The sequence below is a fragment of the Melanotaenia boesemani genome, chromosome 20, assembly GCF_017639745.1.
Source record: "Melanotaenia boesemani isolate fMelBoe1 chromosome 20, fMelBoe1.pri, whole genome shotgun sequence".
Lineage (NCBI taxonomy): Eukaryota > Metazoa > Chordata > Actinopteri > Atheriniformes > Melanotaeniidae > Melanotaenia > Melanotaenia boesemani.
This window is the reverse complement of record NC_055701.1, coordinates 29,316,151-29,339,541: the sequence shown is the minus strand read 5'-3', so window position 1 is coordinate 29,339,541 and position 23,391 is coordinate 29,316,151. Positions and strand designations below refer to the sequence as shown.

The window sequence follows — 23,391 nt, the reverse complement described above, 5'->3', positions numbered from 1 at the left end:
AAAAACTTACTTACAGAGCAATATTACAGTTTCAGGGCGCACACTCCAGAGAGAAGAAAGTCCACAAAAAACAGGAATTTTAAACATAACCAACTGAGAGGTGGCGAAAACCCGGGACCAGAGGAACTAGTCAGTAACTTTCCTGGTGTGAAGCAGGAGCAGAAAGCCGAGATTTGGAACAAATAAACAAGCCAGCTTTCCCAGCGTTAATGACAGACTAAACCCAAGAACAATTAAGACTGGCCTGATGTGAGGTGTCAATCACAGGGAAAAGTATTTAACTGCACATGTAATTCAGCACATGCATGTTTTCTTCTTCATCATGGTTTGTTATACTGGTGAGCGGAGGTTTTACACATTCAGATGCTGAAGTTTTTTGGTAAAAGTTTATGCTGTTTAATGCATACAAGTACCTGTGCCACAATAAGCTTACTGCATCACGGAAATGAAGATATGTTAGTAAATACAAGACAAGGCAAATCTAATACACATAGAGTATCATAATCTCAAAGCTGTATAATTAATTAGATATTATCATAAAACTGTTAAGACACAAACATCCCCGTCTAAGATGAGTCTTTGGTTAAAATAAACCAGCAACCACTGATTTAAACTTTCTGCTTCAGACTTCTATCAAGCCATTTCTTTGTTTCGAAGGCAAAATAAATCAGTCTGTACTGAACGTTGATCTCAGATTATTACAGTAGTGTATTGTAACCTAAAGCAGTAGTGGGTGGAACATCCTTGTTCCTGTCCACCCACAGGAATACACTGTTTGGCTGAAGGGTACATAGCTGGGAAATGACATTAGAAATGCCATTGGTCCTGGCATGCTCAGACTCATAGGGTGAATATGGTTTTAATGGTACAAGGACTCATGATTCATTTTGTACTGAAGCACCCTGAGGCTAAGAAACGGCACATAACTTCTTTTCATTGATCAAAATTATTTTGGATTAGCCGTTGTTAGGGGAGATCTCAGAGAAGAGACGAACGAAGACGATGCTAGATTAGACGAATGAATCAAGGAAGTTCAGCAGAACCAAAACTCTAATTATGACAAACTAAAATGAGAAGATGGAACAAAAGACACACCAGGTAAAGACAGTAAAAAAACAAAAGTAAGACAAGTACAGGAAGGCTAACAAAACCAGAAAATCCGGCTAAAGCGCAACATCTAAATATTTAGATTTCTTACTACTCCCTTTTGGACATATTGAATAATAAACCGTCCGTCAGTCCGTCCATCCATCAAATCAACCAACCAACTGTAAACAGTGTGAACTAAAGCACAGTCGGTGAAATGTAGTTCTCCTGTTTCATGTCTGGTGTAGACATCAGTGGGTCTTTCTGCTTTTCACATTTCTGTAAATGTACATGATTCCTGCTACACTTTTACTACATCCAGTGATGACTGGAATTATGACGAGGTAGACATGAATAATAGATTCCTAAAATTGAAATTTCCTCAGGTGACTGGATGTCAGAATAGCTCTCCGTAACTCTCCCACGCGCTCCGTCAGTGCCGCCTGACAGAAAGAGAAGCTGACACTTCAAACACTCCATCCCAGTGTCGAGCGCAGCCCGCAGAGGCGCCACAGCGTCGCTCCTTCCTCTCAGATACGTCTGTTTCCTCGTCATCAACCCCCCGAGAGATCCTGTTTTACAAAGCATTTAGTTAACATTAGTGTGAGAACAAGACGAAAACAGAGGAGAGGAAGGGAGGGGGAGTGGAGAGACGACAAACGACAAGAGAAAACAATCTGTGCAAGTGTTGTATCTGCTTCATCTGTCTGAGTCAGTAAAGGGCCGCTCTGCTCATCGCATAATGAGAAACGCCGCCTCAGGGGAGGGAAGCAGTGATGCTGCCTTTGCTTTCTTCTTTTCTCTTTAGTTCTTATTAAATATCATTTGCAGTGGAAGATAAAAAAAATGTGAGAAATGAAATGTAGAAGTTGAAGAGCGAGTGGGGAGGGCGTTGGAGGAGCAGAAGGATCTTAGAAGAGTTGGAGGAGCTTTATTTCACTCGATCTGGTGATAAGGACATAAAGAGCAGTTTGGAGAGGTAGAATAGGGAAAGTACTCACCAGTCCTCAATCCAACTTAGTTCAGTTTAGTTTGTCCAGCAGCATGAGCCAAAATGTCCAACGATAGTTTCCATTTGACACAAAGAGGGTAACTTCAAAGATGAAGAATTACTCTCATAGAGTTTAAAATCCTACATAGAAGTAATTTTTCTAAAGACTTGCTAAAATTTCTCCCACTTCAGATGTGATACTCCTGGTAATACTGAGCACGACTAGCTCATAGATTACTGGTCTGTAGTTTTGTTAGCATCACCAGAAACACTCGGCACTGGTTGCCAATGCAGCAGGAACCAATTGTGGTGTTTTCATCCAGATATTTTATATCATACAATATATTTGCTTTTGTGTCCTTGCTTACAGGAGAATATCGGTACATTGGTATTTAAGTAACACTGTACCTTCATCACAAATTCTGCCACAATTCGGTTTTGATTCAGTTCGGGAGCATGTGATTGATAAGAGATATCATACCCACTGAACACCAGACGACCATCAGTATAGGTTTTATGGCTAAATCCGGTCAGTCCGTCAGAGCCTTTGTTTAGTCTGAAAAACAAAATGTTACAGGGTAAAGAATTAAGTGTGTTTCAGGGAAATTCTATTACAAATCTATTTTAGGTTCTATCTATCTATCTATCTATCTATCTATCTATCTATCTATCTATCTATCTATCTATCTATCTATCTATCTATCTATCTATCTATCTATCTATCTATCTATCTATCTATCTATCTATCTATCTATCTATCTATCTATCTATCTATCATATATATATATAAATTTTCTTTTTCACTGTTGAATTTCAGCATGTAGACAAAAAAACTTTGTGATGATGCATTTTGGTATAAAATGTTGTGAAATACTTCACATGTACTATATGTTGTCAGTTTATTTTCTGATCATTGATTTGCTGAAACGGCCTTACGAGGACGAGTCCTTACCTTTCATGGTTAGGCCTGCGGGGTGGTGTAGTGGAGGGCTCCGGATATTTTCTCTTCTTCAGACCATCCTCTGGAAACTCTAGAGATGGTTGTGGGTGAAAATCCCAGTAAATACTCAGACCAGCAACCATGCCACATTCAAATTATCTTAAATCCTCTTTCTTCCTCATTCCGATGCTCAGTTTGACCTCCACCACGTCTACATGGCTACATGCTGTCGTGTGATTGGCTGGTTAGCTACATGTGTCAGCAGGCAGTTGAACAGGTGGAGCTGATAAAGGGGACGGTGAGGGGATTTTCATCCAGCTGGATCATTGATCGGTGAATCAATGTATCCATGGAAATCATAGTAGAACAAATATGACATTACCAGTTTAACTATGAGCAGAAGTTGATCATGAGCTGCCTCTCAACTAGAAGATCCAGAGTTTATTATTTTTGCTTTTTCCTCATGATTTTTCAGGTTTCAGCCACAGTTTCCTCTTTCCAGTTGTGTTTGTACCTTTACTCCTGGATATTCATGTGCTTTTCTGGGTTTATGTGTGTTTATCATGTATGTTTGGTTTGGTTTGTGTGATTGAGCTGATGTGGCTTCAGAGAGCATCCCTTAGCATGCAGCTGTCTTGACTGCTACGTGTACGTGTAGCGTGTGCATGTGTGCATGCATGAATGTGATTGTGGAAACGCTTTGGGCCTGACAGAGCTGTCAAAGTGTCGTTGCCAGCGACAAGAGAATTCCAAACAATTTCACTGCTAATGTTGAGAAACATGTTGGCGATCCCCACTGAGACCAAAAACCAGCGAATATATAAATAATAAACACACACACACACACACACACCTTAACAAAACGGCTGACAGTAATGTGTGTGTTTGAGCAATCGGCTCCTGTTCCAGGAACATAAATATTTGATGTGATGCTGTGTAGAGGAGGACGAGGTGAGAATGAGGTAGAAAGGGGAGGGTGAAGCTGGGCGTAGGGGAAGATGATGGGAGAGACGAAGAGTGGGTGGAAACATGGAAAAGAGGTACAAAGACAAAATGGGCTACAGGGAAATTTGGAGGTTTAGGGAAGCAGATTCAGGATACAGTGGTCCTTGTTAATCGTGGGAGTTATGTTCTGAAAATAACCCGGAAGTAGCCAGCTTTACTTTTTACAATTATTATAGATGTTTTAAGGCTGTGAAACCCCTCACTACACACTTTATACACTTTTCTACAGAAAGGCATTAACATTTTCACACTTTTCTCTCTAGTTTAAACCACTCAAAGTTCAAACCTTTGTAGAAAAATAAGTCCAGTATTATAAAATGAAACCGCAGGACAACAATGCACTGTTAAAAACAAACAAACAAAAAAAAAAAAAAAAAAACAAAACAAAAATATTTAAAATTGCACTAAAGAAATCTGCAAAACTGCAGAATCAGTTATAATGGCTCATACAGACACTGTGTGGCTCTCAACATCTGGAGCCAGTTGTTCAAATGTAGTCCGATTGGATTTCGGTTATCGGATAGGATCAAATCTGGAAAAATGGGTTGTTTTAAAATGGAAATCCAGATTCCTAAATCGGCTTGGATCATGTAATCCAATCCTGGTTGTTATCAGGATAAAACCCTCAGTTTGGGTTGTTCAAAACTTTTGAGAAGAGTCTGGATAACTTTGATCCAAAAAAACAGGATTACCCTGATCCCAGCAGAGGGTACAGGATTACAAGGCGGATTTCAGGAAGAACATCTGGTACAACCTAACAGCTGATCAAATAATAGAACTTTTTATTCGGTGCAGATGCTAATATTTGTTTAACCGTGTTTAACAGTGAAAGTTGTTAACATATGGACAGGCTCCTATTAAGCCTTTCTGTGTAGTAAAATAAAACGATTAAAAAAGGAAAAATAAAAACATGTCCCCACGAAATAAACCCCCAAACAAATCCAATAACAAACACAAATAAAATATTCAATTTTCCAGGGGCAGCGCACATTAATCTACATGCCGGATTTGGTGGTCCTGAAAAATGTGATTTTGGATCAGGGTGATCCAGCCCTATTTTGCTTTGAACAACCGGGGTAAAAGTAAGCTGGATTACGTGATGCACCGTCGCGAAAAATGGGATTCCCAAATCTGAATAGCTTTTATCCCGATTAAATTTTTTGAACAACTGCCCCTGGATGTAAGGCAAGGCAAGTTTATTTGTACAACACATTTCACGTACAAAACAATTCAACGTGCTTCACATAAAACATTAAAAGTATTACAGCAGGGAGCAGGAAGCAATAACAAGTGCTTTAAAAACCAACTTTAAATTAAATTAAAACAGAAAGAAAAAAAGCTAAAATAAAGTTCCAGCATCAAGCTCATGTTGAGGTGTCCCTGAGCAAGACACCAAACCCCTAACTGCTCCTCATGGGTCGTGGTTAGCACCCTGCACGGCAGCTTCCACCATCAGTGTGTGAATGTGACGTACATGTAAAGCGCTCTGGATAAAAGTGCTATAAACACACGTGGACAAAATTGTTGGTGTCCTTCGGTTAATGAAAGAAAAACTCACAATGGTCACAGAAATAACTTGAATCTGACAAAAGATTCAAGATTCCCCGTGTGTAAATACAGACCATTTACCATTTTACCATTTGACTCTGGGAACAGAAAGTGGACCTGACCCTGATGACCTGAGGGATCTGGCTGCAGAAGATCCTGAATTGATTCCTGTCCTAAACCATTCAGGTCTTTGTAAACTAACAGCAGGATTTTGAAGTCAGTTATTTGCCAGACAGGAAGCCAATGAAAGATCTACGGACTGGAGTTCTAGGATCTACTTCCCTGGTCTTAGTGAGGACTGGAGTTCTAGGATCTACTTCCCTGGTCTTAGTGAAGGCTGGAGTTCTAGGATCTACTTTCCTGGTCTTGGTGAAGGCTGGAGTTCTAGGATCTACTTCCCTGGTCTTAGTGAAGGCTGGAGTTCTAGGATCTACTTCCGTGGTCTTAGTGAGGACTGGAGTTCTAGGATCTACTTTCCTGGTCTTAGTGAGGACTGGAGTTCTAGGATCTACTTCCCTGGTCTTAGTGAGGACTGGAGTTCTAGGATCTACTTTCCTGGTCTTAGTGAAGGCTGGAGTTCTAGGATCTACTTTCCTGGTCTTGGTGAAGGCTGGAGTTCTAGGATCTACTTCCCTGGTCTTAGTGAAGGCTGGAGTTCTAGGATCTACTTCCCTGGTCTTAGTGAGGACTGGAGTTCTAGTATCTACTTTCCTGGTCTTAGTGAGGACTGGAGTTCTAGGATCTACTTTCCTGGTCTTAGTGAGGACTGGAGTTCTAGGATCTACTTCCCTGGTCTTAGTGAGGACTGGCGTTCTAGGATCTACTTTCCTGGTCTTAGTGAGGACTGGAGTTCTAGGATCTACTTCCCTGGTCTTAGTGAGGACTGGAGTTCTAGGATCTACTTCCCTGGTCTTAGTGAGGACTGGAGTTCTAGGATCTACTTCCCTGGTCTTAATGAGGACTGGAGTTCTAGGATCTACTTTCCTGGTCTTGGTGAAGGCTGGAGTTCTAGGATCTACTTCCCTGGTCTTAGTGAAGGCTGGAGTTCTAGGATCTACTTCCCTGGTCTTAGTGAGGACTGGGGTTCTAGTATCTACTTTCCTGGTCTTAGTGAGGACTGGAGTTCTAGGATCTACTTTCCTGGTCTTAGTGAGGACTGGAGTTCTAGGATCTACTTCCCTGGTCTTAGTGAGGACTGGCGTTCTAGGATCTACTTTCCTGGTCTTAGTGAGGACTGGAGTTCTAGGATCTACTTACCTGGTCTTAGTGAGGACTGGAGTTCTAGGATCTACTTCCCTGGTCTTAATGAGGACTGGAGTTCTAGGATCTACTTTCCTGGTCTTAGTGAGGACTGGAGTTCTAGGATCTACTTCCCTGGTCTTAGTGAGGACTGGAGTTCTAGGATCTACTTCCCTGGTCTTAGTGAGGACTGGAGTTCTAGGATCTACTTTCCTGGTCTTAGTGAGGACTGGAGTTCTAGGATCTACTTCCCTGGTCTTAGTGAGGACTGGAGTTCTAGGATCTACTTCCCTGGTCTTAGTGAGGACTGGAGTTCTAGGATCTACTTCCCTGGTGTTAGTGAGGACTGGAGGGCTAGGATCTACTTTCCTGGTCTTAGGGAGGACTGGAGTTCTAGGATCTACTTCCCTGGTCTTAGTGAGGACTGGAGTTCTAGGATCTACTTTCCTGGTCTTAGTGAGGACTGGAGTTCTAGGATCTACTTCCCTGGTGTTAGTGAGGACTGGAGGGCTAGGATCTACTTTCCTGGTCTTAGGGAGGACTGGAATTCTAGGATCTACTTCCCTGGTCTTAGTGAGAACTGGAGGTCTGGGATCTACTTTCCTGGTCTTAGTGAGGACTGGAGGGCTAGGATCGACTTTCCTGGTCTTAGTGAGGACTGGAGGCCTAGGATCTACTTTCCTGGTCTTAGTGAGGACTGGAGGGCTAGGATCTACTTTCCTGGTCTTAGTGAGGACTGGAGGGCTAGGATCTACTTTCCTGGTCTTAGTGAGGACTGGAGGCCTAGGATCTACTTTCCTGGTCTTAGTGAGGACTGGAGGCCAAGGATCTACTTTCCTGGTCTTAGTGAGGACTGGAGTTCTAGGATCTACTTTCCTGGTCTTAGTGAGGACTGGAGGGCTAGGATCTACTTTCCTGATCTTAGTGAGGACTGGAGTTCTAGGATCTACTTTCCTGGTCTTAGTGAGGACTGGAGGCCTAGGATCTACTTTCCTGGTCTTAGTGAGGACTGGAGTTCTAGGATCTACTTTCCTGGTCTTAGTGAGGACTGGAGGCCTAGGATCTACTTTCCTGGTCTTAGTGAGGACTGGAGTTCTAGGATCTACTTTCCTGGTCTTAGTGAGGACTGGAGTTCTAGGATCTACTGTATCAGCTACCTCACAGTTACACAGCTTTCCTCATTCTTTTCCTGCACATATGCAGTTCAGGTGCCTCCAGGCTCTTGGGGTCCTGGACCCTTTGCTCTGGCCGTCCTGTATGGTTGATCTTGGCCCATCAGGGCCCTTTGATCGCAGGTGGCTTGGGCTGGGTGGTGGTGGTGTGGCTTGGGTTGGTGCTCCAGGATTGCTCCTGATGGCCCGGGTCTCTGGGCCGCCCTAGTTTGCCTCTAACCTCCGTAGAGGCGTGGCCACGTCTGCAGGATCACACTCATCTCTGATCTTCCTCATTCCTCATCCTCTGCATGCTGACCCAGCACTGAGGTGTCCAGTGGGTTTATGCTTTGGTTCAGGTGTGTGTGTTTCTGGTTCTTTGGTTGTTGTTGTGATACATGTTGTTGTTGCTGTCTTGGTTATTTTTAGGAACTCCTGATGATTGTCTGCTTAGTTTACCTTTAAACGCTGTAGGAAAATCTCTGTTATGTTTCTGTACAGGTGTAGCAGCTGCTTGTCTGCTGTTAGGTTGGACTGAAGCTCGTTGCTTCTATCTGCTGGATCTTTGTCTCCTCTTCCTTTTTTCTACTTTCCTTTTTACTTCTGTTTTTTTCTGTCCCCTCCAGTCAGGTCCAGCAAGATTATGTAAATTTCATAATTCAAATTAAATAAATAAGATAAAAATAAATAAACAAATAAATAAATAAATCCAAATATCAAGAGGAGCCTTCAGAGTAGGTACAACACAGCAGCCAGACCATCATTCTGCTGCCACCATGTTGGACAGGACACGATTTAAAAAAAACAAAAAAAAAGCCGTTTACCTCACTAAACTGTGCCGTTCCAAGCCAGACCCCTTGGTGGATATGGGGTTTCAAAGCTTCATACATAAGGAAGAATGTTTCTATCCTGGATGTAACAAGGAGTAGATGATGAGAAGCTAAAATAACTATGTCCTGTCTTACATACCATAACACATCTGAAAACAGAGCAGTGTTAGACACAGATCTGTCATACCAAACACAATCAATCTATAACATGGAAGCAGATTCTTCCAGTCTCAGTGCAAAGCTATCTATTTTCTTCTGCCTTCTAGTCTCTCTCCCTCACAGCCTGAGTCAGACTTATCTGTCTTAGTCTGTCTAATTTCATTCTTTCTCATTGCATTTTTAGCCGCATGCTCTATCAGCATAACAAGATGCATATGTCTTCCACTGCCGGAGGATAAAACAAGATTACAATAATGCAAAACCAGTAACAGAGTAAAACATGTACTGTAGTACACAGAATATGAATAACGCTAAAAAGAGAATTTAATTACAACAGAGGTTCACGTCAGTAATCTTTCTCTGTCCTCAGTCTGCAGGAGTTTGAAGCAGAGTACCAGGAGATCTGGGATTGGCTGATGGATATGGACGCTATGGTAACAGACAGCCATCAGCTGGTGATGTCAGAAGAGCAGAGACATCACCTTTTCAAGGTAAAATGATCTTTATTATGCATCTCTGTCAGTTTAAATGTTTCTGCTGGTGCCTGAAGGCTTTCCTTTGCATTGCCCAACACTTCTCTTCCTCCATGACTCGCGTTGCTACACTGACTGTTGTTCTGACTGATGCTTGTTACTGTCCAGATCTTCTGAAGAATCTTCCAGGAGTGAAGGGGTACAATGCTGCTTGAAAATGTTCACAGTTAATGATAATAATAATGGACAATGTTCTGAGCGTAGATGTTTCCATGTTAAATAGATTTTTAACCTTCAAGTCTGAAACTGTCAGATTCTCCGTAAATCTCCAGAAACTAAGTTTGATCTTAGCTCAAAGTTTCATTTTGTCTTCTTATCTTAATAATATGAGTTTTTTTTCTTCTATTCAGACAAAATAATAGAATGTTGTGACATACCTGACATTTTTCAGCTGCCACCTGCAACCTTTCTCAGAAACGTCCCAGACCAATTGCTGGCGCGTCGCTGCTGGCGCGTCGCTGCTGGCGCGTCGCTGCTGGCGCGTCGCTGCTGGAGCGTCGCTGCTGGCGCGTCGCTGCTGGAGCGTCGCTGCTGGCGCGTCGCTGCTGGCGTGTCGCTAGCGTGTTATCAGCTGTTTTCTTGAGGTGTGGCCTTCCCAGCAAATCTGTCAGATCTGCTGGGACGGCCACACCACCCACCATGTGTTGGTCTCTGAAGTAGAGAATCCCAGATGTGTGAGAGTACATACGCCCCCTCATCCCGGTTTATGGAGTCGCTAGCCTGCTTTCTGATCTTGATTGCTTTTGTTATCCAAAGTTTTAATTTGTTTTCCCTCAATCCGACAGTCTTTGTGCTGTCCCAGTCCATGATGTGGTTGTTCCTCCTGCAGGGATCCGATATGGCTAATTTTAAAATCTCCTCTTTTGTCTTTTCTTTCTGTGCTCTAGTTGTCCGGCAATCTTTTTGATGTTATTTTCTCCTTATGTTGAAGGCCCTCCCTCTCCCGTGTAGGTAGGCGACAACAACATGTGTTGTGTGGACCACAGGTGGTCCAGATGTCAGTAGCTGGCCTGGACATGGGCCACATGTGGTGGTCATGGGATGGAGTTTTGGCAGCTACACTCACATTTAGACATCGCTGTAGGTCAAGACCACATTTGAGCAACAAATATTTTGCTATGTGGAAAACTTTGGACTGGCTCCAACATGTCTGTCTAGTCTTTGTCAGAGGACCAGTAACCATCATGCCTTATTTATGTTCCCAGAGTCCAGTCTGAACGGGAAAATGAGCTTTGGTTTTGCCACCCCTACCACCTGGAACACCTTACAAACCGAGCTGAAGATGTCAGAGTTCATTTCATTCGTTTCCAGACAGCGAGAATATTTGGACCACGGCCTCTGTTTCCAACGGTTGCTGAACTTTACATGTTCAAATCTATCAAACTGCTTCAGCCATTGTACTTTAAAACTTGTTGATCTGTAAGAAATGACTAAATTACTGGTAGTTTTAACTTAATTTATTCTTATGATGTATTTTGCAATTGCATTTAGTATTTCGTGATGTGTGCTCCTGTCCTCTTGGCTCGGTCACCATTGCAAATGCAATCTCAGTGGCATTTATAAACTGGTTAAATAAAGGTTTAATACAAAGAAATTAATTGATAAAAAAAAAAAGCAGCTGTTATTTCTCAATAGTAGAAAATACACTGAAAGGGCCGTCTGTTATTTCTCTAAATGTAACTGATAGCTTTCAATAAAAACAAGGTTTAACTTCAAACATAAAGGATGGGTCTGAACAGGTACGCATGTGACATGTTGCTGGAAAGAGCCTGGTCATTTTACTGCAGCAAAGAGTTTTGGGATGCAGAAATCACTGCAGGTAAAATCTGCCTCAGAAACCTTCAAATGGATGCAACTCACCCAAAAATCCCCCTGGTAATCCAGCGGTTGGCAAAAGTCTCTACATCCCAGTTTAGGACAATATTTTAGCATTTTAAGCAGTGGAAAAACTAAATAAATACCTTATTTATTTTTAAACAATACACACGGATTAATAAATCTGTTCAAATATGATCGATGCTGAGATAAACATGGACGATCAGAAAATGTAAATATGTGAAAACAGGGAAGAATCTCCGGTGAACGATGTCTCTCCGGCTCATCCTTGAATTTGACTGAGACCCCCCCCTCCACAGATACACAAACACACACACCCACATGCACGCTGCCTTCATCCTCCCCAAGGAGAATGGGATTACAAGGCATAGCCTCCCTCATAACCATATCATAGAAGTGTGTGTGTGTGTGTGTGTGTGTGTGTGTGTTTGTGTAATAACTTCACTGGAGCCAGACGAGTCAGACAGAAGAACAGCATGTGTTACTATTACAGATCTGAGTCATCCTCTTCTGTCCTTCACACACATGCATGGACACCCGAGCATACCAGCACACACACACACACACACACACGGATTCACACTCAAAGTGATTAAGTTGTGGCTGAGAACATACTTGTGTTACAACACCCCCTGATCTGTAGAAAAAGCTGAGACCGGAAGTTGTGGATATTTTCCAGTGATGGTTCAGGCTGGAACCGTGTGCCCGGTGCAGATGAGCAGCGGTCTGCGTGGGTGGACGTCGCATGGCATGAGAGGGTTGAACGCAGGCACTTCTTCCACTGTGTGTGGGTTTTTTAACTTTGCACAGTTTTGCTCAGACATTGCTGTTGCTGCCACTCCTCCTCTGCGCTGTCCGGCTGCCTCCTCCTCTTCTTCTTCCTCCTCCTCCTCTCCTGTTGCTCTTTGAATCATTACATACCAGTTGGTGATCAGCTGTTCGGCTTTTCTGCCCAGCATTGTCTCTGCTTGTTTATCCTTCAGCTTGTGTTGAGGAGGAGGAAACTAGCACGGTAGCCCGTTTTAACTGAAAAGCCTATTGTTTGCATTTATTTTATATTACTTTCATTATCAGTTGAGGTTTCTGGCAACACGGCTGTGAAATCTTCTGGTTATAGAACAGCCAGATGGATCAGATTTTAAGTGAGAATTAAACAAGATATAGCAAGGGGATGTCTTCTCTAAACCACTGGTTTACCTTTTAAGAGCCATGAATGTGGTAAAGGGAAATTATGAACAGATTCTGAAGTACAGATCAGAGCAGGATCTTCTCTAACCAGGTGATTAACAGATGATAGGAAGGATTTACATGTAGGGGCGGGTCAAGAAAGTTTTGATGAGGGGCCCAGGCTGGGGGACTGACCAGGAAATGAAAATTCTTCACTAGTAAATCATGTACTGATTTCTCCAACTTAAGAGCTCATCAGATGTTAAATGAGTGAAAACAGACAGTATTGATGTAGAACAACATACAGAAGTGCATAACAGACTGTTCATCAGAAGTTTACCTAAAGTGAAGGTTTTCAATGTGTCCTGCTTTAACACCTGACTCAAATGAAATAGATCCAACAGCCTATTAAGTAATGATTCATCAGTTTGAGTCAGGGGGTTTTGGAGCAGGGACACATTGAAACCTGCAGGATTGTGGCCCTTGAGGACCAGAGCTGGGCACCCCTGTCATAGAGCTTTTAAAGGTCAAGCACCAGCTTATATCAGAGAACTTTTGCAGCCATACGTCAGCAGGTCCGTGAGGTCATGTGATCAGTCTGCTAGCTGTGCAGCAAACATGGTTAAAGATCAAGATGCCAGAGCCTCTGTCAAAGTCGCTCCTTCTCTCTGGAACTTCCTGCCTCTGAGCCCGAGGTCCATGGACTCGGTGATCTCTTTTAAAAAGCAGCTGAAATCTTTTTATCTTGACCTTGCTAATCTTTAATCATTCCTATATAAATAAAATATGTACTAGAATGAGTCCAGCTGAAGACAGCCATGGAAGCGTGGCTGAGAGTGAAGCTGAAGTCATCTTTCCAAGCTGTTGACATGTTGGTTAAAAAGGCTCCACTGTCTTAGTAAAATGAAAGTGGTTTGGATTCAGTTGAAATGATGCAGAGCACATTAACACAATATAAAAACCTTGTGTTTGGGCGGTGAACATCAGAACGGGAAATGTGACTATTTGGTTGACCCACCTGAAAGCCTGGAGACTACACGGAAAGCATGAAAATGTGGCTGATGCAGTCGTTCTACCAGCGCAAGCATTGAAAAGAAAAACATCCTCTCATCATATGAATAACAGATACGAAGCAGAGATTACAGCAGCAGGCTCATATTTCATAGCAAAATGACCCTTGTGGTCATCATTAGTGTAGAAATTGACAGTATTACCAAACTGTATCATGATAAAGATAGATGGATCAACAACATTGTGATATTTGTTACGTTTATGATGTATGACGTGGGATAAGCACATCAGTCCTCTTGTTTTAGTTATTTTCACAGCTAAATGCAGCAATGCAGCCATTTTAAAAAAGATCTTGGCCGGCTTCTTGGCCAGACTAGGAGCATCCGGCGCTCAGCACCATGTCCACCTGTCCTCTCCCGTGGGGCAGTGGTGGGTGGGATCAATTCAGATATCCATAATATCAATACCAACGTTGGTATTGATATGGATTGATAATAATGAACATGGGTACTTTAGTTTCAGTTCCTCTCCTCCATGCCGGATGTTTCTCTCCATCACACGAAGCTCCTCCTGCCCTTCTGTGCTTTGATGTACCATCACATGACCCGCCTGCACAGGTAAACCAGCAAACAGGCACCGGCCAGCAGCACACACACCTACTGGTGAGGAGTGTGGACCGAACTCTAATCTAGGGATGCCACCGTGGTATCTGCGTGGTGAACCACAGCATTTAAAAGTTTTCTGAGGGATCTTGTGAATCATTTTCATTTTATGGGAGTGTCCACTTCTAGTCAGTCCTCTTTCATTTAAAGGGGACATGTGAGGATGAAAATGAGGAGAATCACATGCGATGACCTACATGCATGCATATTAACATGTAGTAATAGATAGCTGAGTTTTTGTTTTGGGATTAAACGCCTGACATTTGTCTTTCTTCTTAGCCAGAAGATACAAGAACACACAATTTTGGGATGTTTCCTTTCTTTCTTTCTTCTATTTTTTTCTGTGTGGTGTGTGCAGACATGATTAATTTAGTGGCCAATGAGACTCACCTGGCCCGCCAATTATTGATAGGTGTAAAGATGAACCTAATTTCTCCATAGGAGTCATACTTAAATATTCATCTCTTTATGAATATTCATGGCAGTGATGATGCGAGCATGAATTTTAGATGACTCTAGATCGCTGGGCATTCTCTTCTTCTTCTTCTTCTTATTCTTCTTCTTCTTTTTTTTTTTTTTTTTTTTTTTTGATGTGTCAACTCTGCTGCTAAATTATTGATGTGGATCTCACCAGCATCTCCTCCCCGGTCCAAGGTCGCTTCCTTATACTGTGCCTTTCCCTCTTTCCCTCCTCATCACTGAGACTTTCAGAGACAGCTCGACAAGCCTGGAAACTGTAAGCTGCTCACTTCAGGATTTTTTTCCTGCTTTCACATTGACAACAGCCTGTGGCTGGAGACAATATGTCTTTGTGTTGCCCATACATCTTTATGTCTGTCCAACTGTCCGTCCATTCCCAGGAAAGAGGCTCGAGGAAAATAAATCATTATAAAAACCCTTAAACAGCAGTTCAAGCTTTAAGACCCTGAAAAAACTTAATAACCTCATTTCCAAACAAAGGCTGTATATTTGTCCATGCATCAATTTAGACTTTTTTAAAAAAAAAATTAGACTTTTAGCATTTAAATACACATAGTAATGATTATGAAGCATGAACGGAGTCACACCTGCAGAGAAATGACCAACTCTGCTGCTCTCAGATGGCTCAACAGCATCATTAATATTTTCACCAACATTGTGAAATACTATAAACTAAATGCATGCTGGGAGATTTCAGCCCTGTTTGTGTGTGTGTGCCAAAGAACAGCTTAAAACCTCCTGTATTTTGTTGTTTTATTTCCTCCATCTGACCATTAAAGAACCTCTCTGCGCTCCCCCTAAAATACTTGGGGGACTCAACCTTGTAACTATAGCAACACCGGGACCCAACAAAAGTTGTTCTTTTCAGCAATGTGTGTGTCTGTGTCTTTGTGTGTGGTGGACCACTGAGACGTATGTGTGTGTGTAGCTGTTTTTCTAGTGTGATTAAGACAAAAACCTGACACACACCAACTTACAGGGACTTCCTAGACTTCCTGGAAACATGTCAACAGCAATGTGAATTTTAAAGGGTTAGAACTTGGTTTTAGGGTCAGGGTTAGGTTTAGGTTTTGTTGTGGGGTTTAGTTTAGGGATCTTGGAGAGTCCCAAGGAGTAGTGTAAACCAGATATGTGAATGTGTTCGTCCTCCGGAAGAGGAAAGCTGGGCTGACGGCTGTTTTTGCGAACAGCCTTGGCAGGCGGAGGCTCTACTGTTTATTGTGATCTGAGATGGAGGGACTTATCAGCCTTGGAGAGGAGGGGGCAGCTGGAGACGAGTGTTTGTGTGCACTTTGACACGCATGTTTTACATGACTGCACCAGAAAAGTTGGAGAACATTGAAAATAGATAAATGACTATAAATTATATTGTTTAAAACTTGCTAGTTTATGGTCATAACTATAAAATGTTTCTTTTTTTCTGTTGTACAGGAAGGTTAAAAAAACAAGTTACATGAGAAACTCACAAATCAGAAATATTAAAACACATCAACATTACCAAAAAATATTAAAACTTTATCCTTTAATTCCTGACTGAAGAAAAAATGGGCTGATTTTTTTAACCTATCTTTATTTGTCTCCTTAACAAAATTAAATAAAATATAAAATTAGTAAACAAAAAAATTTGGATACACAGTGTGTTACAGTGACGTCAGATTTACTGAAGTGCAAAATGCTTCTACCAGGGGGCAGAAGAAGAGTATCAGATTTTATACAACAGGCCTTTGAGCAAAGTTTTTTTCAATGATGTGATGCAGTAGGTCTCAAACTGTGTTAGATATGACACAAAACAACATGCATGGTGTTAAATACTAGAAAATGTGGTTGTTTTGCAGATGATTTTTGCAGTGACTCATTTTTATCACATTTATGTAAAATCAGAAAACGTGTTCAGAGCTTGGAAAAAGCTCCTACTCTGCTGTCGACTCAGAACAAGTTACAAAAGGATCTGAACAAATTTAATTTAATGAATTTCATACATTTTCTTAAGCAAACTAAAAAAGCTATCATTTAGTTTACATTAAACCTTACATTTTACTTTCACTAGGAACCTTGGGATGGGTCAGGAATGCAGTAAGGACAGTTTCTATGATCCATTTCCCTCATGATTAAACGATTGGCATATTAATTTATCAACAAGCTGTAAATATTCTGTTTTTCCATCACAGACTCAGCCTCAAATCATTAATTGTTTTATAGGAAAATGTAATTACGATCACCTGTTAACTTCATTTGTTTGAAATAATGATGACATCATTTTGTAATTATCCACCATCCCAGCTTCAGTGGAATGTGTTGCAGGCCGGAAATGCAAAAAATGAAGTACATTACGTATATTAGAAAAATTAAATAAATAAAATAATAATAATAGATCAAATAATGAAAAAAAAAACACCTAGTTTTTATCAGTGATTGCCATTGTGAATCCAGATATCGGTACTCTTATAATGCCTTTTTATTGTGGTTCCTAACTCTGGACAAAGTAGCTGATATGGAATGAAAACTCTGCCCAGACTACGTTAACCCAGAGTTTCTGACCAGACTCGGACGAACTCAGAGTTTCTGACCAGACTCGGACTAACTCAGAGTCTCTGACCAGACTCGAACTAAGTTGACCCAGAATTTCTGACCAGACTCGGACTAAGTTAACCAGGAGTTTCTGACCAGACTTGAACTAAGTTAATCCAGAGTTTCTGACCAGGCTCATGGTGAGTTCACCCAGAGTTTCTGAACAGACTTGAACTAACTCAGAGTTTCTGACTAGACTCAGACTAACTCAGAGTCTCTGACCAGACTCGGACTAACTCAGAGTGTCTGACCAGACTAGGACTAAGCTGACCCAGAATTTCTGACCAGACTCGGACTAAGTTAACCCAGAGTTTCTGACCAGGCTCATGGTGAGTTCACCCAGAGTTTCTGAACAGACTTGAACTAACTCAGAGTTTCTGACCAGACTCGGAGTAACTTAGAGTTTCTGACCAGACTCGGACTAAGTTAAGCCAGAGTTTCTGACCAGACTCGGACTAAGTTAACCCAGAGTTTCTGACCAGACTTGAAGTAACTCAGAGTTTCTGAATAGACTTGGACTAACTCAGAGTTTCTGAACAGACTTGGACTAAGTTAACCCAGAGTTTCTGACCAGACTTGAAGTAACTCAGAGTTTCTGAATAGACTTGGACTAACTCAGAGTTTCTGAACAGACTTGGACTAAGTTAACCCAGAGTTTCTGACCAGACTTGAAGTAACTCAGAGTTTCTGAATAGACTTGGACTAACTCAGAGTTTCTGAACAGACTTGGACTAAGTTAACCCAGAGTTTCTGACCGGACTCGCACTAAGTTAACCCAGAGTTTCTGACCGGACTCGGACTAAGTTAACCCAGAGTTTCTGACCAGACTCGGACGAACTCAGAGTTTCTGACCAGACTTAGACTAACTCAGAGTTTCTGACCAGACTCGGACTAAGCTGACCCAGAATTTCTGACCAGACTTGGACTAAGTTTAACCCAGAGTTTCTGACCAGACTTGAACTAACAAAGAGTTTCTGACCAGACTCGGACTAAGTTAACTCAGAGTTTCTGACCAGACTTGGACTAAGTTAACCCAGAGTTTCTGACCAGACTCGGACTAACTCAGAGTTTCTGAACAGACTTGGACTAAGTTAACCCAGAGTTTCTGACCGGACTCGGACTAATTTAACTCAGAGTTTCTGACCAGACTTGGACTAACTCAGAGTTTCTGACCAGACTTGGACTAAGTTAACCCAGAGTTTCTGACCAGACTCGGACTAACTCAGAGTTTCTGAACAGACTTGGACTAAGTTAACCCAGAGTTTCTGACCAGACTCGGATTAAGTTAACCCAGAGTTTCTGACCAGACTTGGACTAAGTAAACCCAGAGATTCTGACCAGACTCGGACTAAGTTAACTCAGAGTTTCTGACCAGACTTGGACTAACTCAGAGTTTCTGACCAGACTTGGACTAAGTTAACCCAGAGATTCTGACCAGACTCGGAATAAGTTAACTTAGAGTTTCTGACAAGACTCGGACTAAGTTAACTCAGTTTCTGACCAGACTCAGACTAAGTTAACCCAAAGTTTCTGACCAGACTTGGACAAAGTAAACCCAGAGATTCTGACCAGACTCGGAATAAGTTAACTTAGAGTTTCTGACAAGACTCGGACTAAGTTAACTCAGTTTCTGACCAGACTCGGACTAAGTTAACCCAAAGTTTCTGACCAGACTTGGACTAAGTAAACCCAGAGATTCTGACCAGACTCGGAATAAGTTAACTTAGAGTTTCTGACAAGACTCGGACTAAGTTAACTCAGTTTCTGACCAGACTCAGACTAAGTTGACCCAAAGTTTCTGACCAGACTTGGACAAAGTAAACCCAGAGATTCTGACCAGACTCGGAATAAGTTAACTTAGAGTTTCTGACAAGACTCGGACTAAGTTAACTCAGTTTCTGACCAGACTCGGACTAAGTTAACCCAAAGTTTCTGACCAGACTTGGACTAAGTAAACCCAGAGATTCTGACCAGACTCGGACTAAGTTAACCCAGAGTTTCTGACCAGACCCAGACTTACTCTGGGTCCATTCAATATTAGCAAGAATCTGTTTTGAATTTTTTTTAAAAAAAATTTTACTTACTTTTTTTTTTATATATATATTTTTGTCTTTTAGTTGAATTTCTTTCCATGCTTTGTTTCCTTTTTCTTCTTTCTCACCCAGACAAGCTTACTGTACGTATGGTCATTTTTTCCAATTAAAGAGAAAAACTGATTTATTTATTACTTAAAAAGTAATTCACTCTCTTCTGAAAGAGATATGTGGAGCTTCCTCCTGGTTGTCCTTTCTTTCTGCAGTCAGGTTGCTATGACCAGAGCAAAGAATATTATCGCAGAAAATACTAATATGCCACAGCATGCAGTCTGTACTAGATGAATGTATTTTATCAAATAATAAATAAAAAAATCTTTAGAATCTAGAAGCACTCAAAGAGCGCAGTCTTCAACCAAGGCATTGCAATTTTTCTTGCCAGTGATTGTGGTCATTTTTTTATTAGTTAAAAGCTCAAATGGGAAGAGGATCTCTGTCTCCCCATTGTAAAAAATCCTTAAAAAAAAAAAATCCTGAACCCAGACGGTGATCTGGATCACCCCCAAATTTTAATCACTTGTTCCTTTATTCCATTTCCTGAAACTTCAATCACAATCCCTCCATAAGTTTTTGAGTTACCTGTTACCTGTTGCTGACAGACAGACTAATAGACTAATGTGTTGTTCTTATTCTCAAATGTAAGTCTCTTTGGATAAAAGCGTCTGCTAAATGACTGTAGAATAGAATAGAATAGAATAGAATAGAATAATACTATGGAAACATGACAATAACTAATCCAGTTTGTAAAGTAGTTCCAGTTGATATAGATGCTGTGTTTTTACAGTGTTATCAGGACACTGCAGACAGCGGCTTGAATGGAGATGAAGCTCCTCCAAGGCTTCATGTTGTCATAGCTTACAGGCTCGTCTCCTGGGAAGTTGTGGTCGCTACTTAGAGCCCTCAGAGTGCTGAGGATGTACATGCTCCTGCTGACAATGGGAAAGGATTTAATTGGCTTCTTTTACCAGGCGTTCCTGTGTCAAAATATTTTTTTAAACATGTGGTAAATGATGTCAGAAAATACTGAGATAATGCACGTAGCACCACAGACTAATGGTGGGTCGTAAATGCTGATTTAGGGGGATTTGGTTTGCATGAATCTGAACATTATTACACATATTTTAACCTTGTCTTCCTCTGATTGGATGGAGACTTTGCATGATTACATGAGAAGAAGAAGAGAAGCTGACAGAACAGTTACAGATTGGGTTACTGGGATGATACTTAATAAATGGCTTCTTAGGGACAAATCAGAAATTTCATTTAAGAATTAATTTAAAAATATTTCATTGCATTAAGTCATCACAGATGTTGCACCTCCATCTCTTCAGTCAGTCTCCCTCCCTCTGGCAAGTTCCAGTGGAGTCCAACTAATTACAGTGGCTATCAGGAGTGTGTATATGTGTGTGTGTGCATCCCTGCTGCTAAATTCTCATTTCAAATAGCCCATGGTGCTCTGATGGAATGCTGGGCTGCAGGAACACACATTTCTACATCCTCAAACACACACACGCATTCAACCACAGACTCACACACACCTGCTCATTAACTGGGTTCCAAAACCAATCAGTGTGGGTGCGACAGAGGCGCTCCATCTAAGGCATACATGCAGACACAATGTGTGTTTTCACTGGTCGTCTGGTTGAAACAGAAAGGACAACAAACTCATTTACACTAAAAACAAAACTAAATATTCTTTTAAAATAAAAGCAATTTAGCCTTCTAAACCAGACTCATGCCTTTCTCCCAGAATAATCCCACTCACACACCAAGCATCAGACGTTTAATATAGTTCCTCTGAAATAAGCCTGTAAATGAGAAGCTCACATTACTTCATCCACACACCCGTGTGTTTATGTTGTTGTGGAATTTACGAAACTCAGCTAAATGAGTGTTTGGTGGAGCCGAGAATCAGCTGTTTGGCAGAGAAGCCATGGCTACATCCCACATACTCAGCTCTGCTGCTTATCCCACACATGCATTTTCCTTATAAATGTGGCTCCATTAAAAAAGGAAATAAACTTTCCAACAGCATCAGATTTATTACCGTGAAGCTTTATTACAATAAACAAATGATCCACCAAACACGCATTTACTGACTTTTCTGATAAGTTTAGTTTAAGATACAGACTTCTATACCCAGGGAGTCTTTCATATCTATTAAAAGGCAGACAAACAACTTCTGAGGTGAAGAGGCATTTCATATTAGGGACTACATAATGAATGTACGCAGACACCACAAAGACTAAAGAGCTTTTAGTGTTTAAAGAAATGGCTGATAATCTTGTGTGGAGAGGAAACAGAAGGCTCTACAATGGCAGCATTGCAGATTTGCTTTTTGTCCTCGGTGACTTCTTTCTCTCCGGCTTCATCTTAAATCCTGAGGGCAACGGGGAGAATACACAACCTCAACGGGAGGCGGAGCACGGCGACTCACAGTCCAGATTATATTCCAGTCCAGAATCATGGCTGAGAAACATGCAGACGGCTTAAGTCTCATATCCTTTAATCTGTTTCTTTTTCTGCTTTTCTTTTCTGTCCTTTATCATTTTATTTGTCAGTGAATCTGTCCTCTCGTTCTCTGTGTTGCAGTTTCATTATTCTTGTAATCTTCAGAAACAATATATTTGAGTTATTGATAGCGAAGAGTTGAACCAAAAATTAGACCAATAACGGGATGCTCCTCTGATAACTGACTGATAGCCATTCTGAAAGACAGAATAAGCAATAAAAAGAGGAAATCAAAGATTACACACACTAAAGACAACAATAAAACAATACACACACACACACACATATGTTTATGTATTTTATTAACTATTATCCACTTTGATTTTGTACTAAATCTCTCCAACACTACAATCCTTTCCAGAGAGAGAGGAATGAATGAAGATGAGTTATAACCTGTGAGAGAGAGGAAGAAGAAGAGCAAAAGAAAGAGTCTGAGAGAGAGAGAGGTAGAGAGAAAATCTTTAATTAGAGACAGATGACTTTGCCACGCCTCAGAAGGCTGGAATTACACTGCAGGCTATGAGGCGAGGCTAATTTCACATGTAATTGTTGCTGCAATCCTGGCTGTGCTGCTAATGCTCCCACCCTCCCTCCGTACGGAGAGCAGGAAGAGTAAGAAAGGTGGAGAAACTAGAGAAAGGGAAGGGGAAAGAACAAACAGTTGGACGTGAGTAAAACAGTAATTTGTTGCAGCAAACATCTGTTTACGGAAAATGTTCTCAGTCCTTTTACTGAAAGAGGAGCTAATGGAAAAATAGAGAGACAAAGAATGATGGAAGGAAGAAAAATGAACCAATGAAAGAGGAAAATGTAATGAAATAGAAAAGGAGGAAAAGGAGAAAGATGACATGACACATGGAAGGTAAAGGAGGAGCAGTGAAAGAAGGAAACACAGGAAAAGATGAAATATGGACCAAAGTAGAAAATTATGGCTTAAAAGACAGACTGAACAAAGAGGTGAGGACGAGAGAATGTCAGGAAAAAAAACACAAAAGGGGAGACAGAAAAATAAATAAAAAGACGACTGAAGGAAGGTATGAAGAGTGAAGAAATAAAGAAGACAAAAAGAAAAGAATTAGAAAAAGAAAACCAGAGTAAAGAGTAGATGAGAGGAGCAACCCTGCAGAGGAATAAATGCTCAAAGAGAAAAATGTCTCAAAGAAAGAGATGCAGACGCAGTAAGGACACGACGGCAGGAACGAAGGACGGAAATATTAAAGAAGCACTTTGAAACAGCAGAAATCCTCCTGAAGAAACTTTCTGGAGGATTTTTACTACGACTGATCTGTCACACGGTGCGTTTCCTCCCCGAGACCGTCGGAGCTGTGCCCACTTTACTGTGTTTAGTCTGACTGTGTCGCAGGGTCCAGCACGTCTGTGTGGGAGTCCTGCGTTTCTAAAGGGCTGTAACTAGAGGTCGGAAATGTCGTGTAATCATCTGTAACTAGAACATTCTGGTCTTCATACGAAACACGAGGAACTGTTTCCTTTTCCTTTAACAACCACCATGTCAGATTAAAATCTGATGAGGAAAACGTGGATGTGATGCAGTCAGACTGAACCACCACAGTTATTATAAGT

General features: G+C 41.3%; 1 protein-coding gene across 1 annotated transcript in view; it reads left to right on the top strand.

The window, feature by feature from the left end:
- Positions 1–23,391, top strand: part of akap6 (A kinase (PRKA) anchor protein 6) — a 315,131-nt gene that overhangs the window by 207,428 nt on the left and 84,312 nt on the right. The window contains exon 15 of the mRNA XM_041971385.1: positions 9,320–9,440. Coding sequence (XP_041827319.1) covers positions 9,320–9,440 — 121 coding nt within the window. The remainder of the gene's footprint in view (positions 1–9,319; positions 9,441–23,391) is intronic.